This window comes from Bufo gargarizans, chromosome 2 (assembly GCF_014858855.1).
Source record: "Bufo gargarizans isolate SCDJY-AF-19 chromosome 2, ASM1485885v1, whole genome shotgun sequence".
NCBI classification, from domain to species: Eukaryota; Metazoa; Chordata; class Amphibia; order Anura; family Bufonidae; genus Bufo; species Bufo gargarizans.
The window spans coordinates 213,712,189-213,727,344 of record NC_058081.1 but is presented as its reverse complement, the minus strand read 5'-3'; the positions used below and the strand labels follow the sequence as shown (position 1 = coordinate 213,727,344).

The window sequence follows — 15,156 nt, the reverse complement described above, 5'->3', positions numbered from 1 at the left end:
GGATCCGTCTTGCTCCGCATCCCAGGACGCACTCAAAAACGCTGTTTGCAGCGCTTTTGTGTGCGTCATGGGAATGCAATGAAACAGAATGCATTCTGGTGGACTCTGTTCCCTTCAGTTCAGTTTTGTCCCCATTGACAATTAATGGGGACAAAACTGAAGCGTTTTCCCCCGCTATTGCGATCCTATGACTGATCTCAATAGTGGAAAGGGAAAGCACATATGTGGAAGTAGCCTTAGTCTACTTTCACACTCGTGTTTTGGCTTTCCGTTTTGTGAGATCCATTCAGGGCTCTCACAAGCGGTCCAAAACGGATCAGTATGCATTCTGAATGGAAAAGGATCCTCACAGAATGCATCAGTTCAGTCTCCATTCCGCTTTGGAAACGGATACCAAAACGCTGCTTGTTCGTCTGATAAAACTGAGCCAAACGGATCCGTTCTGGCACACAATGTAAGTAAATGGGACGGATCCGTTTTCACTGACCCAATCTGGCACAATAGAAAACGGATCCGTCCTCCATTGACTTTCAGTGGTGTTCAAGATGGATCAGTTTTTGCTATGTTAAAGATAATACAAACGGATCCGTTCTGAACGGATGCAGACGGTTGTATTATCTGAACGGATCCGTCCATGACACAAAACGCGAGTGTGAAAGTAGCCTTAACACAGGTGTTATTTGATCATATTTAACGTTTTGCTCTTTGATTTTATTGGGGTGAAAAAAAAAAAAACTTTTTAATGTTGGGAACACCCTGTGTAAAGTTTTATTTAGCCATTATTTTTTAAATGTTTCTGCTCGAATTTGAACTCACCACCATCTAAATTAAAGGCGAGAGCTTTAACCACTGAGCTATAGACCTCAATGTTAAACTATTATACATATATTATGGCTAAAATCCTCAGTAGTTTCCCATGTATTTTGTATTCATATATATATATATATATCAGAAGTATCATTTTATATTTTTTTTGTAATTACATATTTATTTTGTGCTGTACATTATTTTTTTTATTTTTTTTGACAATGAAAATTTTTTTTTTATAAAATGATACTAAAGCCGTATATGAATACCTAATACATGAGAAACTACTATGAGGTTTCTCTACAGCACTTTAACATTGAGCTCTATAGCTCAGTGGTTAAGGTTCTTGCTTACAATGCTTCGGTGGTTACCCCCTTCATCTTCATAACACTGACTCCGTATATGGACACAGCCATATATGGAGTTAGAGCAGGGACTCCCAAAAGCACTGACTTCATATATAGACATACAGCATGGACTCCCAAACCATATATGGAGCAGGGACTAAGCCAGAAGAGGAACACTGCCTTTCACCAGTCTGCGTCCACTCCGACAAAGCAGGGTGCCCCTTTGGTAGATGGGGGCTCTGGGCAATTGCCCAGTTTGCCCCCCCCCCCCCCCCTTCCTTCCCCTAACGCCGACCCTGGTCCCATTATAGTCAATGGGCTCCTGTGTGAAAAGGCAGTATCTGGCTAGCTAATATATAAAGCTGAGCGTATGTTTGTATGTATGTATGTGTGTGTGTATGTATGTATTTCCGCTAAAGGAATATGCACCGTCGCATTTCCAATCACGAAATTTGGCACACAGGTACATCAAGGGTGTCCGGAAAGGTTTTAGACCAGCTCTCTAGCATGTACCGTTCCTGAGATATTACCAAAAAATTCATTAGCCAATAGAAGTCTGGTCACATGACCTTTATCAGCCAATAGAAGCTCGCAGGCCCTTAGTCTCCATATACACACAGTTTTACACCCAGCCATTTTTCTTCACTGCTGTAGGTCAGCTTTAAAGCGACAGGGCGCTGTGGATGACACTGTTAATGGAGCAGAGTGCTGTAGAGATCAGAGTTCAGGGGCAGGTAGGATGGCCATTCATGCCACCCTCAAAAGACGGACTCCACCCCCTGGTCCCGCTAAGCCATGCCCCGACCCGGTTAGGCTGTCACAGCCTATTTGTCACGGCCTATATTGTGTGCGCCGTGACACGGTTGCCACACATGTAGTTGCCTGCGGCAACGAGTTGTTTTTGTAGTATGCGCGGGCAGTGTCACAGCCTATGTTGTGTGCGTCGTGACACAGTTGCCATGCAAGCTGTTGCCTGCTGCAGCGTGTTGTTGTTGCATGTGTGTGCTTTCCCTTTAAGGCTTTTCCTTCCCTCCTGGTGTGCACAGGGTTAAGGTGTGAGCTTGGGTGTGCCTGGTGTGGTCTCTTGTCTCTATATACACTCACCTAAAGAATTATTAGGAACACCATACTAATGGTGCCTTCAGAACTGCCTTAGTTCTACGTGGCATTGATTCAATAAGGTGCTGATAGCATTCTTTAGAAATGTTGTCCCATATGGATAGCATCTTGCAGTTGATGGAGATTTGAGAGATGCACATCCAGGGCACGAAGCTCCCATTTTACCACATCCCAAAGATGCTCTATTGGGTTGAGATCTGATGACTGTGGGGGCCATTTTAGTACAGTGAACTCATTGTCATGTTCAAGAAACCATTTTTCCAGTCTTCAACAGTCCAATTTTGGTGAGCTCGTGCAAATTGTAGCCTCTTTTTCCTATTTGTAGTGGAGATGAGTGGTACCCGGTGGGATCTTCTGCTGTTGTAGCCCATCCACCTCAAGGTTGTGGCTTCACAAATGCTTTGCTGCATACCTCTGTTGTAACGAGTGTTTTTTTAATCAACGTTGCTCTTCTATCAGCTTGAATCAGTCGGCCCATTCTCCTCTGACCTCTAGCATCAACAAGGCATTTTCGCCCACAGGACTGCCGCATACTGGATGTTTTTCCCTTTTCACACCATTCTTTGTAAACCCTAGAAATGGTTGTGCGTGAAAATCCCAATAGCTGAGCAGATTGTGAAATACTCAGACCGGCCCGTCTGGCACCAACAACCATGCCACGCTCAAAATTGCTTAAATCACCTTTCTTTCCCATTCTGACATTCAGTTTGGAGTTCAGGAGATTGTCTTGACCAGGACCACAACCCTACATGCATTGAAGCAACTGCCATGTGATTGGTTGACTAGATAATCGCATTAATGAGAAATAGAACAGGTGTTCCTAATAATTCTTTAGGTGAGTGTATATCGTTGCAGTGAGACTGAGATCAGTTGGGTGCCTACCTTTATTGGAGTATGAGCTTGCTCCGATCTCTTTTTCAACTGATGTCCATCCTAGTTATCATCAATGTCATCCCAGTTTCTCCTTCCCTTCCTATCCCTATTTGTCTGTAGTGGGTTATGTTCAGAGTGTTTGTTTGGTGTTACATGTCTGGGGGTGTTTGGAGTCCAGCATGTTTGCTAGACATTCCCCTGTCTTATGTTGTATCCTCCGTAAGGGGGGGTCTCTGGTTCCCCGGAGGGGGGGGGGGGACGACCATGTGTCCGTACGACATGTGTGTCCTGGTTACCTGTGTGGTTGTTGTATGTGCTGTGTCCTTAATATGTGTGGACATCAGCACTTGTGCACGGGTTCCAGACGTTGTGCCTGTGGCAGGTCAGTGTGTTGTATTTGTCGCTTACCAGCTGTATACGGTCTCCTTTCTTTGCAGCTTGGCCGGTGGAGACTCCTGTTCGTCCATGTTTTGGAGGAACAGGTTGTCTTTACTCTTCTCCTAGTGCAGGGATTTCTTGAGGGTTTGTAGGGCCCCGAGGTTCCGGAGTATGAGCCCTCCTACCATTTGGGTTGGCTCATACGGTTAGGAGTCAGGGCCAGAATTAGGGACGCTGTAGGAGGTGACCTGCTCCCTCATTCCTCCTCCTGGCCTTGTTGCTTCCCAATTGCCTCCTCATTGTACGGTGGGGAGTTTCCCCCACTCCCCACTGTGACATAGGCCATGCCCCCTCCCATTGCACAGCCGACTGGGACTGAAAAATTGAAGGTAAAAATCAACTTCTGTCAACTGCAGGGGTGGGAGGGAGGGTGACTTTCTCCCTGCAGCTCACGCTTAGACAGCACAGTGCTGCTGTCTGGGAGTGAGATGTTCAAAAGGACATCCCTGTGTCCGTCCATGCGCTGCCCCGGACAGAGGACAGGGAGTCTGAAAGCCAGACTGTCCGGCCTAAAACAAACCTCTGGCCATCCTAGGGGCAGGCTGCTGTGGAGATCACAGTTAAGGGGACGGTCCTCTATGGAGGTCAGTGTTAAGGGGCAGGTTGCTATAGAGGCCACTGTTAAGGGGACGGGGTGTTGTGGAAATCACTTAAGGAGATGGGGTACTGCGGAGGTCACTAATAAAAAGATGGCCGCTGTGGAGGTCACTGTTATAGTGGATACTGTCGATATTTTTTTAACAACACACACAAACATAAATGAAATATACCTGTACGAAGCCGGGTCCTTCTGCTAGTGCCTGATACAATTAACTTCGGCAGGCTTTTCCTCTGCCAAAACAGGCTGCCGGATGGTTTTAACACTAGTGTGAAACTAGCCTAACAATGTTCTAGTATACTTTAAAATGGCTGAATTACAATAAAGCTTTTTAAAAAAGCCAATTTTCTAAATGACCCAAGCATTTTTTCATAGTTTTTCTACGCTCATCTAAATGATACATGACATAGCCTTGATTTCTCTATTTCCCGATTGAAGGCATACATTCTGGTGTGCAGGCTTCATTTTAGTCATCATTTCTGACTAGCCATGGATGTTTTCCAATAAGTTTCTAGCAATGTAGAGCAGAGTTATCAAGATTCTATCAGCTGAATCAGACATCTCCCAGTGTGCTAGAAGGAGGACAGTGGGAGCTGAGTCAGCAAAAGGTGTCAGTGTATAATGGATGATCAGCTGCAGCCCTTCCCCAATGACAGGTAAAGCTGCATGGAGCAGAACGTCTCAGCCCTTCCAGGCTGCCACCAGCGGCAGGCTCTGGAGATGCTGACATTTTGATTTATAGATGAGCATCTCTTCCCTAATGAGAGCTGCCACCTCGGGTCACTGGAGCCCCCTGCCGAAGAGACCCCGTCACTGACAACAGTGGGAATGACTAATGTTCGAAAATCTCTCCGCGGGAATTTAATGCTTCTCAGAGACTGGTATGCAGCTTAAGAATGAAACAAAGATGAGACAAGTGTATTGATAGATTTCAATTCACTTTTAATTAGATGCAAATTGTATCTTGACATTTTACAAGTTTAGATAATTTAACTGTCTAACTTCTTTTCTTGTTATATAGTGATCTAATCTTTAACTTTATTTCAAACTTCTAACCAAGAAATGTCTGTAAAGTGCACCCTGTCCTGGGAGCAGAGAGGGAGAGAAGCTGAGCTCTGTGATAAATAGTTTTATATGATTTGGAGCGGCCTTTCTGAGTAAAAAGCTGATTAAATCCTTACAGGACTCCTAGGAGAAACAGTAAGAGTCCGGATTACCCTCACTGATTCTCCCAAGAGTCTTGTCAGAATTTACTCTGGTTTTTCCTCAGAAATCCTTCTCAAAATCATATAAACTTCTATATCACAGATCAACTTCTCTCCCTTTATCATATCAAATCACTTCACTGGTTCACTTTAAGTATTGGCCATCACATTTGTTGCACCTAGTGTTTACTATATACAGTGCATACATATACTGCATTAGGTGCCGGTGTGATGGTTATTACAGTAATAATACGAAGAACATCCCTCATCTCTAAAGTGCTAGTTGTCATGATAGGGGTTCCCTACTGGGAGGCCATGTCCACCTATCAGCTGTTCAGGAATAGCTCCAGACTTTGTCGTGGATGGAGATGTCACTGAGCACTGCTCCCGATCTCTTCAATGGATCCTCAATTGCTGAATCCTGAAGAAAACTTTGAGACAGCCTGGTTACAAAAAGCCACTTGGTTGACACTATGACCAAGAAAAAAAACTGTGGCCCAGATTTGCTAATGTTTCTGCACCAAAAATCTGTCTAGGGAGCAGTGCGAGAGGTAGCCGGCTACACAATGGATGGAGCTTTGTTTTGGCATCAGAGCTAATCTGGAAAAATTGTGTTCCCTGCCAATTATTATTGGCCTATCCTGAAGATATAAAAATCCTGTAAAAAAATAAAATAATTTTCATTGTTTCATTCTTAAACCTGTCAGCTGCAATATGCTCCCCTCACTGAGACAGGTTCCCTTTAAAAGGGTTATCCAGTACTAACACAGACCACCCAGTGTGGCCGACCTGCTGTGGTGATCAAACTTACCTGGTCCTTGCAGCTCCCGTGTCGGCTCTTCCTCTCCCTGCTCCCTCTCAACAGGGGGTGGCATCTGAGCACTGCAGCCAGTCACAGGTTGCAGCAGTGACCTGCTCCTCTTGCATTATAACCACTGCAGTCTGTGATTGGCTGCAGCGGTCATGTGTCGGACTTCCCCGGCATCAACGGAGGATGATTTAAGAGCTGCAGAAAAAGGAAGAGTCGGCCCGGGGGCTACAGAGACCAAACCCAACTGCAGGATCCAGCCGAGTATGATCACCACATGAAGTCTAGCAACAGCCACTGATGTGGTGTAAATTCAGTGCTGCTGAGCATGTGTCCTGAATGGAGAGAGGGCAGATTTATTAGCAGGGCATGCGCCAACGTAGATGAATCTGTTCCTAGCTCCGGTGGGAGTGAGATTGGTGCAGTGTTCGTATGGTGTTACGGCATTGACAAATCTTCTCTACTGTGGCTTCTTGAAGACTACAGATCTTGAGATTAATAGCGTATGTCAACAGCGCTGTTTATCAGTGTGTCATACATGTATCCGGGCACTCGGAAACAACAGTCAATGACAAACATTTGCAATGCACTTTTCTCACAGATAGTAGTATGGCTAGAGCGGTTCCCTGAGAAGTGGCTAGGATGGAGGAGATATAATACAGTGCAGTAATCCTGTTATTAAGCCATCTCATACTTACTGTACTCGGCCATATTTGCAGTTTTTTCTTCTGCATGTATTTTATTTTTATTTTTTTTGCTAAAGAAGGGCTAGATACAAGCAGAGCGAAGTATAACTGCAAATGCAGGAGTTCTGCACATACTTCAGTGGAAGGAACAAGATTTGAGCCTTCGTAGATACTCTGCAATCTCTTGGCTAATAACTTTATCTATTGTAATAGATTTAGATAGTCATGAGCATTGCCTGTGAGCAGTAGTAACACAGTACCCTTGTTCCTAATGTGCTGTATTGTTATTGCAGAGCACCGTCATTGTGGAGAAGAGTATTCAGGACCTGATGAATTTGATGCGTGACTTAAGTGCTTACTCAGATCAGTTTCTGAATATGGTGTGTGTGAAACTCCAGGAGTATAAGGACACCTGCAGCACAGCATTCAGGTAATATGTCTTCTTTTTGTCCTGATCTAGCCACTTCCACAACATTGGACTACATTTCCATGAAAGGCCTCATGCACACAATCGCAGTTTCGGTCCGAATTGTATTCACATTTTTTGCAGGTCTGATGCGGACCCATTCATTTCAATGGGGCCGCAAAAGTTGCTGACAGCATCCGTATGTCCGTTCTGCAGCCCCTCCAAAAAAATAGAGCTTGTCCTGTTCTTGTCCATTTTGTGGACAAGAATAGGCATTTGTCCGTGTTTTGCAGATCCGCAAAATTTGATGCGGTCGTATGCAGGAGGCTTTACACTGATACTGAACACATCGATGCATTTCTAATCCTTATAACATACAAGAGGGAGAAAAAGAAGTGTCTTCATATCTGCTCATTGCAGCGAGGTTGACATGTAAGGATGGTTTTGTGCTCCGCTGTCACTGGTGAGATCAGTAACCTTAGAGGCATCTACAGTTTGGTGACTAGTACCTGCCACTTCTCATTAACCTCTTTTTCCAAAAATTCATAATGTTAAAAGACAACACAATAACTTCCTACAGGACTAAATGTATAATTTGTCCTTCTTTTATGTGCGTGACGTCTGCTCATGCAGCTCTTAATCATTGACGTGTAAAAATCCGGGGGGTGAATACTTTCTACAGGATACCAAGACACCGTTATACTGCAAATGGATACAGTGCCTTTTAAGTTAGCCCTCACAGGCTGTGGATTTTGTTTCAGAATTTTCTGCAACTGAAAATCAGTTCCATTCAGTGTGGGCATGGCATCGCTTTAACTACTGCGCATGCGCCGGCGAACGGCGTAAAACCATCAGCAATGGGGCTTTCGTCAGCGCATGCGCAGTAGTTAAGGCAATGCTGTACCCACAGTGCGCATGCCCCGGCGAAGCAGTGCGCAGGTGCGGAATCTCGACCGGACCGAAGGATAACGCAAGGGAGTAGGAGGGAGGACATAAGCAGAGGCTGGGGCTGGGAAACAATGAAAGAAGGCAAAGCAGCCTGGGCTCCAACACAGTGAATGCCGCCCCTGGGTACTTGCGCGTGCTCATTTGCCTATGAATTAGGGCTGTTTCACACGAGCGAGTCCATTGCGGGAATCGCGCTCCGTGTGTGAGTGTGATCCTCTGCTCTGGACTTGCAGGAGCGCAGAGCATTATCATGATTTATAATGCTGTGTGTCTCTGCATGGCCTTTTTTCCACAGAATCATAGTGACATAAATCTGTCAGTATGATTCTGTAGAAATAAGGTCAAGCAGAGGCACATAGCATTATAAGTCTGCAAGTCCAGAGCAGAGGATCACACTCACACACGGAGCGCGATTCCCGCAATGGACTCGCTCGTGTGAAACAGCCCTTACACTTCGTTTTTCCAGCTTCTGCAAGTGTAAAGAAAAAGACAAAGTGCACTTTTTCATTACGCAGGTGCAATATTTTTATACTAATAAGGAGGGAGGTCTGTCCCCAATTGATTAGGTATATAAGGATTAGTATTGGTTTAGATAGACATGCCCCCAGAAGAAGCGCGGCGAAACGTACGCTAAAGGGGTTTCTCAAGCCCCCTCCAGCTCTGTATTGGTATGTGTTTAATTGTTCTGTGCTTTTCCTTTTGGACCAGATCAAATAGGGCTGATCCCCTCTTATACTAAACCTATTATTCTGATGTCTGAGTCTGATCAATTGTCCATATTACATTGATTTCTTTGTCTTATTATTTTTGATGGCGGATGGTTGGCCTCTGACATCAATTATTTTGGGTAAATATTACAGAGGACATATCTAGGGATTCAGTTCGGTTGATTTAGTACTATCAATTCTGCACAAGTGTTATACAACAATATCACATATGTAGATTTGGAGTCTGGTGGGGTATATAATCCATCATAGCACCTACCGGCAATGTTTTTATGATCGTCTTTGATATCATTAGTGTGTGTCTAACTGTGGACACTCAATAAAGATCCTTTCATTGGCCAACTATTATCAAAGTTTGCTAGTTTCCTGGCATTCTTAACAATAATTTGCCGGTGAATGTAAAGATCAATTATAAAACAGCTGTTTAATGTTGATCTATGAAGAGTTTAGGGGGAATTTATCAAAGACCGATGTTTTATGCCGATCTTTGATATCCCCTGCTCTGCCGGAAAATGCTCTTAATTTATGATGAGGCATGCTTAAACTGAAACCCACAGCAGCTCAGAGCTGCCATAGACTTCTGTCTTCTTGTATGCCAGAAAACTGGTGTAAAAGTAGATAAGTGTCAGGCCCACTGGTCCTGCCCCCTTTACACCCTAGACATGCCCCTTCGGAAAGTGTCCAGGGTGGTGTAGCAATGCCACTTGCACAATTTAAAAAGTTGCAATCATTGGGGGTTTTGACTTTTTACGCCAGATAACTGGCATAGGTGGAATGATAAATTCTCCTCTTTGTCTCTGTAAAAATGAGCACAGTTGGCAGAATGATCTGTAAATGTGATTGCTGCCAAGAGCCTTGAGAATGTTATTAAGAAGGGCTGTAGATGCAGATGCTGCCATCTGATTGACTTTATTTTGCTGAGTTGCAGTGCCTGGCAAGGCCACTTGATATTGGGGTAGATTTACTAAAGACTAGTTTGGTACACCAGTCTTAGGGCTCATGCAAACAGCTGTGCCCATATTTTGGCCCGCAAACAGCGGGTCAGCAATATACGGGCAACGTTGGCATTTTTTCTGCACTTTTCCCTATTTCGAGATGTTCCTTGCACCTGCATTCAGGGTGCATTCACACGACCGTATAAATGGATCCGCATCCATTCCGCAATTTTGCGGAACGGGTGCAGACACATTCATTTCAATGGGGCCGCAAAAGATGCGGACAGCACATTGTGTGCGGTCTGAATTCGTTGTTCCGTTCCGCGGCTCTGCAAAAAACATGGCGCATGTCCTATTGTCCGCGGTTGCGGACAAGAATAGGCATTCTCTATATAGCGCCAGTCATGTGCGGTCCGCAAAATGCGGAAAGCACATGGCCGGTATCCATGTTTTGTGGATCTGCAATTTGCAGACCACAAAACACTTACGGCCGTGTGAATGCACCCTTATTTTCAGTAAAAATGCAAGCTCCAGATGTTAGCTGTAGGTCTATGGTAAATATGAAATGCAGGCCATGCGTGTGTTTTGCTACGGTTGTTTTTGTTCATTAGGTGGCGTTTTTTGTCTTTCTGCCTTCTTTTAAATAATGCTGCATTCTGTAGCTCTTTTCCTTTTTGCAGGCATTTTGACATCTGCTTCATAGGGGAAAAACACCATTTAAAAACAGTAGTGGTAAGATACATTGGCAGGGATTTATAAAAACTGGTGGCCATAGCAACACATCGGATTGGTCCTTTTATTTTCCAAAGGAGCACTAACAAATGAAGGGTGGCATCTAATCGGTTGGTATGAGCAACTAAACCAGCTTTCCTCTGCACCAGTTATAATAAATCTCCCCTACACCATACAAATGCCAGAAAAAAAAAAAAAAAGTCATAATTTGCAGAAACAGCATGCAGTCATTATGGCATTTTAGTAGAAAAAAAATTCTAGACAAAATTTATGTATATAGGGACCCTAACGGCTCTTACACACGACCGTATGTATTTTGTAGTTTGCAAAACATGGATCCGCAAAAAATACAGATGACATCTGTGTTAATTCTGTATTTTGCAGAACAGAGCAGCTGGCCCCTAATAGAACAGTCCCTTCCCTGTTCTATTTGTTTTGCTGAAAGGACACGTGGACATAAGGAAACAGAATGCACATAAAGTATCTTCCGGTTTTTTTTTTGCCCATTGAAGTGAATGGTTCCGCATACGGTCTGCAAAAAAAAATGGAATGGGCAGGGAAAGAAAATACGTTTGTGTGCATGAGCCCTAAAAGGGGCATAAAGCCTTTAATAAATCTGCCCCATTGTGCCCTTGTAGACATTGAGTGGGACAGCAATGAAACATAGATAGCCTATGCCAAGGATAAGCTATCAATGTTCTAGCCCTTTAATAAAGGTACATTTAACCATGCTGTTTGGAAATTATGATTTTAGTGTATACTTACAAATTATCACTAATTGCTGTAATTGCAGTGGCTTTGGTTCAAATTGCAAGTACAAGCGGAGCATGGCAATTAGCAGTGATCCACGTGCCGTTACCACAACTTGTTCGTAACATGGTTGAGCACCCTATATATATCCTATCTATTGGCCCATACATCCATTGTAGTGTATGGTATGAGCCATGGGTTAACGAAGAACTTCATAACTCATCAATGATCATGTTGTTACAGGCCAGTATAATGTAACAACCTCAGTATAATAAGTAAATCTGGCAATCTTTAAACGGATTGTGTGTTTAGTGTATCACTGGGGACCTGCAGGACTTAATTAGTTTTGCATGCTGGATACTGGGAGAAAGCAATTACACATACACCCATGCCATGAACAATCTATACTTGGTAGTTAATGTTCTAGATGAACAGCAGTATGGCTGTCCTGTAGTCAGGAGAGCTTTGTCTGTGATACCCTCCGGCTCTCGGAGGGCTTAGAGTGAAATTGCATGTTAGTTACCTTAGTGCATTTGCAAATGGGAAATAAGAAATCAAATTATTGGTGATGGCTTTGATGATTGGATTAGCAGAGGACATTGCCAGGCACGGTTCTAATAGAAATCTAGAGGGCTAACATCCTGCAGCACGACGCGATCACACGTGCTAATCCCCTCATGTGGAAAATGAAATTGCTCAGTGTTATCACTCACATTAGTTTTTACATGGCTCACATCATGTGTTTATTTTTCTACAGAGCAAAAAATATTGTCTGTCTTTGTTAAATGGTTTTTAAAGCGTACTGGCAAATACAGAGCATCAGAGGCGTAGCCAGGCTTTCACCTGGGGCCGAGATTCAGATCTGAGCGCTCCTGCAGTACCCCCAGGGTACATTCCCTCTACTTGCCCCCACAGCTTGGTTTCAGAAAGCATGGTTATTAAGCATTGCACTTTTTAATCACAGACTGGTTTTCTATTAAATAATGTCACCTACGAGAACCGCCCTGTCACGTGACTTCCAAGTGTCCATCTATTTCACGCACTCAATCTCTCAAGCCCGTACACACCGGCCTCATATTGAACATGGATCACACCCCCGACATTTCATGCACCCCAACACGCTGTCCCCATCTATGACATTTAAATGAATGCACCAATTAATTAGGGGATCATAGAAAACCCCACACTGCCCCACTCGCAAGCAGGCTCTTAGTAGCACAGGCCGCACTTCTAGCAAATACGCGGTAACTGCACTCATACACTTAAAACATGGATGTTACTGGGCTTGTTCAGGGTACAAGGCAAAACCATTAAAGGGGTTCTGCACTTTGTTTAAACTGATGATCTATCCTCTGGATAGATCATTAGCATCTGATCGGCTGGGGTCCGACACCCGGGACCCCCGCCGATCAGCTGTTTGAGAAGGCAGCGGCACTCCAGCAGCACTGCGGTCCGCCACGACTAGTATCAACTAGCGTGGGTGGGGCTAAGCTCCATTCAAGTGAACAGAGCTTAGCCCCGCACAGGCCGGTTGATACTAGTCGTGACGTCACTGAGCCAGTGGTAAACAGTGAGAGGGCTGCGGCGCTGCTGGAGCGTGGCTGCCTTCTTAAACAGCTGATCGGTGGTGGTCCGGGGTGTCTCACCCCCGCCGATCAGATGATGATGATCTATCCAGAAGATAGATCATCAGTTAAAACAAAGTGCAGAACCCCTTTAAGGATGTGCTTTAATGTACTAAAAAGGTACAGTCCTTACCGTAGTTACAAAAGTTTAAAGAAATAAGAGACATACATAAATGTGCACAAAACGGTTATAAAAATAAAAGGATGAAAACAGAAAGGTTCTTACTACTTAACAAACAGTGTGATTAGAGTGGAACACAACCCAATGTTGATCGGATCACAAAATTATGTTAATCAATGGTTCCACATCCCTCATTTACATCCCCATTTGGCTGGTGGGAGTCGCAATAACATCTTACTATGGTATGGCTTTATTGATGATGTATTCATCTTATGGACGGGCACCCGAACAGAGTTTGATTCCTTTTTGGGCTAGATAAACGGCAATGAGCTGGGCCTCTATTTTACAAGTGAGTTTCAAGAACAGAGAATGTCCTTTTTGGGTGTGCTAGTTGAAAGGCGCCCTCAGGGAGAAATTCTGATTTCTGAGATTTATAGAAAAAATACCTCTACTAATAGAGCTCACATCCTTATTCCCTCAACAAAAAAAAAAGATATAGCCAAGGGCAAATATGTCAGATTTAGAAGAAACTGCTCCAGGTTGGGGATTTTCAAAAAACTTGAGGACATAAGGTCCCGCTTTAGGACCAGGGGCTGACCGTTTTTTAAAGGAAGCCTTTAAAGGTGCAGTACACTGTAAATGCGCTGATCTATTACAATAGATTACAAAAAAACTGAAATAGTGCGTGTTATAGGCACTTGTGATGCGGCACACAGCGACGTCTGTGAAATCCTCAAAAGATATTGGGGGATCTTGTGGACAGATTCAGACCTATGTGTGGTACTAACCAGTGAACCCCAAATCACATATAGGCGAGGAAGAAATTTCCCAGACTATTTGGTCCAGAGCCACTTCACTCCAACACCAAAGATGGATATGTAGCTTAACAGGAAACCTAAGGGGACATTTTGATGTGGCTCGTGTATTGCCTGCAAAAATATTACACAGGCAAAAACATTCAATAGCACAGTGACTGGCCAAACTTTCACTATATCCGACTTCATCAATTTTAGATCCACCGGAGTGTTTTACCTTTTGAAATGTTCTTGCCCACTTGATTATGTGGGCCAAGACTAAACGTGAGTTCCAGAAGAAAATCTGGGAACACGTAGGTGACATCACAAATAAAAGGGACATTCTTCTCCAGTCTCATGGTATTTAAGGCACGTTCCCCAGTGAGGGAGGGTGTGTGAGATTTAGGTATCCTCATAAAGGTATGCGTTTCTGCTTATCTGCCTCTGTACCAAACACTGCCTGTTTACTGACTCTAACCTTCTACTGCTTGCCATGACTTCCGGCAGTTTACTGTTTTGACCCTCTGTTGCCTGCCCCTGTTACAGATACACACAAACTCTGCCTGTCTTGACCTCAGCTTGTTTTATGACTACAAGTACCGCCTGTTTCGTTGGTGCTTCGCATCGGTGTCTGTGACCCCTGTGGGTCAGCGGCCCACTACAGTAAACAAAAATATAAACGCAACACTTTCGGTTTTGCTCCCATTTTGCATGAGCTGAACCCAAAGATCTGAAACATTTTCTACATACACAAAAGACCCATTACTCTCAAATATTGTTCACAAATCTGTCTAAATCTGTGTTAGTGAGCTCTTCTCCTTTGCCAACATAATCTATCCCACCTCACAGGTGTGGCACATCAAGGTGCTGATTGCAGACTGCCCACAATAAAAGGGCACTCTGAAATGTGCAGTTTGATCACACATCACAATGCCACAGATGTCGCAACGTTTGAGGGAGCGTGCAATTGGCATGCTGACTGCAGGAATATCTACCAGACCTGTTGCCCGTGCAATGAATGTTCATTTCTCTACCATAAGCCGTTTCAGAGAATTTGGCAGTACATCCAACCGGCCTCACAACCGCAGACCACGTGTAACCACACCAGCCCAGGACCTCGACATCCAGCATGTTCACCTCCATGATAGTCTGAGACCAGACAGCTGCAGCAACGGAAAAAAAATGAAAAAACTGTCAGAAGCCGTCTCAGTGAAGCTCATCTGCATGCTCGTCGCCCTC

General features: G+C 44.2%; 1 protein-coding gene across 1 annotated transcript in view; it reads left to right on the top strand.

Moving 5' to 3' along the window:
* EXOC4 (exocyst complex component 4) overlaps window positions 1-15,156 on the top strand; it is a 499,321-nt gene that overhangs the window by 354,297 nt on the left and 129,868 nt on the right. Inside the window, exon 12 of the mRNA XM_044279994.1 lies at window positions 7,175-7,311. Coding sequence (XP_044135929.1) covers window positions 7,175-7,311 — 137 coding nt within the window. The remainder of the gene's footprint in view (window positions 1-7,174; window positions 7,312-15,156) is intronic.